The sequence below is a fragment of the Ixodes scapularis genome, unplaced genomic scaffold (genome assembly GCF_016920785.2).
Source record: "Ixodes scapularis isolate PalLabHiFi unplaced genomic scaffold, ASM1692078v2 ptg000641l_1__unscaffolded, whole genome shotgun sequence".
Classification (NCBI taxonomy): Eukaryota; Metazoa; Arthropoda; class Arachnida; order Ixodida; family Ixodidae; genus Ixodes; species Ixodes scapularis.
The window spans coordinates 13,559-16,019 of record NW_024610016.1 but is presented as its reverse complement, the minus strand read 5'-3'; the positions used below and the strand labels follow the sequence as shown (position 1 = coordinate 16,019).

General features: G+C 50.8%; 1 protein-coding gene across 1 annotated transcript; it reads left to right on the top strand.

Moving 5' to 3' along the window:
* Positions 1-823: 823 nt before the first annotated feature.
* LOC121046044 lies at positions 824-1,654 on the top strand (the record flags this gene model as incomplete). The annotated part of the gene is made up of 1 exon (XM_040499698.2): positions 824-1,654. A coding segment is annotated over one exon (831 nt), but the record flags the coding sequence as incomplete, so codon positions are not given.
* Between the last annotated feature and the right edge of the window lie 807 nt (positions 1,655-2,461).

Sequence of the window (2,461 nt, the reverse complement as noted above, 5' to 3'; positions counted from 1 at the left end):
CGTTGTCCCGTGGTGAGCAGTCAATCTAGGTCACCGCAGCCCAAACAAGTTCAAACTCTTGCCATGTGTAGTGCAGAAGATACGATTCCGATATGGCTCGAAAGGAAAAGTAAAGTGACAACAGCCGATATATATTTTTCTTTTCTTTTTGTGCTCACCAATACGACGCGCGTGCCCTCATGGTTGCCATCGGTTTGCCACCCTGACGTGCCATCGGTTTGCCACCCTGACTCACAAACGATAAGCCGCGTCGCGCACGGCCGCGGGACCGCCAGGACAGTCGTGTCCTGTCCCGCCTGAAGAGAGTATCTATAGTTGCGCGTCTCCAGGAAACTGTGGCGGCTGGCGGCATCCGCAGGCCGAAGATGGCAGACGGAAAGGTTCTAAGCCTTCTCAAAGCGATCTTGAATCGTAGGGACCCAGCGCAAGACAACCCCGTTCAAGGCACTTCGGCTCTGCTGCCGCCAGCCCATGAACTCCTGGAACAAAAAGTAAGATATCGCTTCATGATGCCCTAGTTCATTTTCTGTCGACCCACAGCTGTTCCGGGGCCTGGGCACTGAGTTGTTCGTGCCGCTTTAAACTGGTCACCATAAAATCTCAATATTGGTGGTTTAAAGAGATAAGACAACACTGTGATGCAACCGCCTGACGAACTGGTTTGCAATGACGTTGCTTACTCTTTCAGAAGGGACTCAACCCCCTATGGCGCATTACCACGTCGGAAAAATGCAAAGTCGCCGTGTTGACCGTATCGCCTACGGAGATGAAGCAGTTCCTGAAACAATGTCCCGCCCAGGCTCTACCGTGGATTGACGGTCTTTCACTGCACAGCAAGGGCATTCAAGAACAATGGAACATATTCATCTCGTCCACGAAGATGGAGCGGCTGCGCTCGATCTGCCCTTCCGTTCAGCAGCTTTCCCTTGAAGGCTTCAACCTGGCAGATCCGTACCGCAAACGACGTTCGAAGCTCAAACATTTCCCCGCAAAACTGCGTGTTCTGTCATTCCGCAACTGTATAGTGGATATCAAGAGGCTCTTTTCGAAGGTAGCAGAAAACTGTGCGTTGGTGACGCTCGACTTGGGACGATGCTTTTTCGTCAGTGACGACGCATCTCGTGTAGACCAAGCATCCCCTTCGATGCTTTCATCTTTGCGAGAGCTGTACCTCGAAGGCTACCCGTTTTTAGACCCTTCATTCCCTCTCGGGCACGTTCTGCGTGTGTGCCCCTCGCTTCAAGTTTTGGATATCGAAGGGACGACCCTCGGTAGCCACGTCATCTTGGAGTTGGTGGCCCTCAACCTACCAGAACTGCGAGAACTGTACGTTGGATGGACGAACGTCAGGGATTCCTCCGTTCTTGCCTTGACGAGCGGTCAGCTCGCCAACCTTCTCACAGTATGTCTCGTGGGGACGAAGGTGACGAATCTCGGCCTGCTTGCTCTGTGCTGTCGATGTCCCAGACTGAAGACTCTGCGCGTTGACAGGGTCTGGTGTAACGAAGCCCTGTTGGAGGAAGCCAAATCGTCGTTGGCTCCAAACGTGCAGGTAGAGTGGTGTAGCAGCAGAAGTGACAACGTCAACAATGTGCTCCGGCATGAAGGATGTGAACATTTTAGGGAGCGTGCCTCCCGGCCAGCGTTTACGTGAAGTGTACCGCATGTTTCCATTTTAGTGCTTTTGTATTTGTCCCCTCAACCGCATCAGACATGACTCGGAAGTAAACGTGCTTTCGCTCTATTCGTGTAGTTTTCATGCGTTGTTTTTGTGTGCATTTCGGTGGATGAGTGTTTTGTTCCAATATAGAACGGAGTGGCAAAACTTTTTTTTTTCCGGATTGAGAAATTATCTTGCTTGTCTTTACTCAACTTCACGTGGAGTCCGACCGCAACCAACGCTATATCCCATGGAGCCAATCAAGCAACGATAAAAGTGCATCGTCATGGCGCTCGTCGTCTTTGTGCTTTCGCTTATCACCGGCTAAACCAATCACGCACATAAACAACCGCACGATCCCGGGGTATTCACTGTGCGGGATTGGCTCAGCGAGCGGTATAGCAAACACACAAAGACATAAAGAGCGCCGTGACTATACTTTTGGCACTGCTTGATTGGATCGATCGGATCGCAGCGTTCGATTCGGTCGGACTTCATTAAGAGTTTGAGGGGAGCGCTTTTGCCCATCCTAAACGGTATACGATGGGCCCTCCAGTACGAACTGCGCATGCGTTGTCGCAGAAGGCTCGCACATGCGCAGTTCGTACCGGAGGGCCCATCGTACCGTATCGTATGGGCAAAAACGGTTCCCTAAAACTCTAGTATCAAACGGAGTATAACGCTATGGAATATGACGTACTTACTGCTGACGTGTTCGCCAAATTTACATGCGTACAGTCTTCTTCGCCAATCTCTTTAAAAAAATGTCTTAAGGGATTGCAAAAATATTACTGATACTTG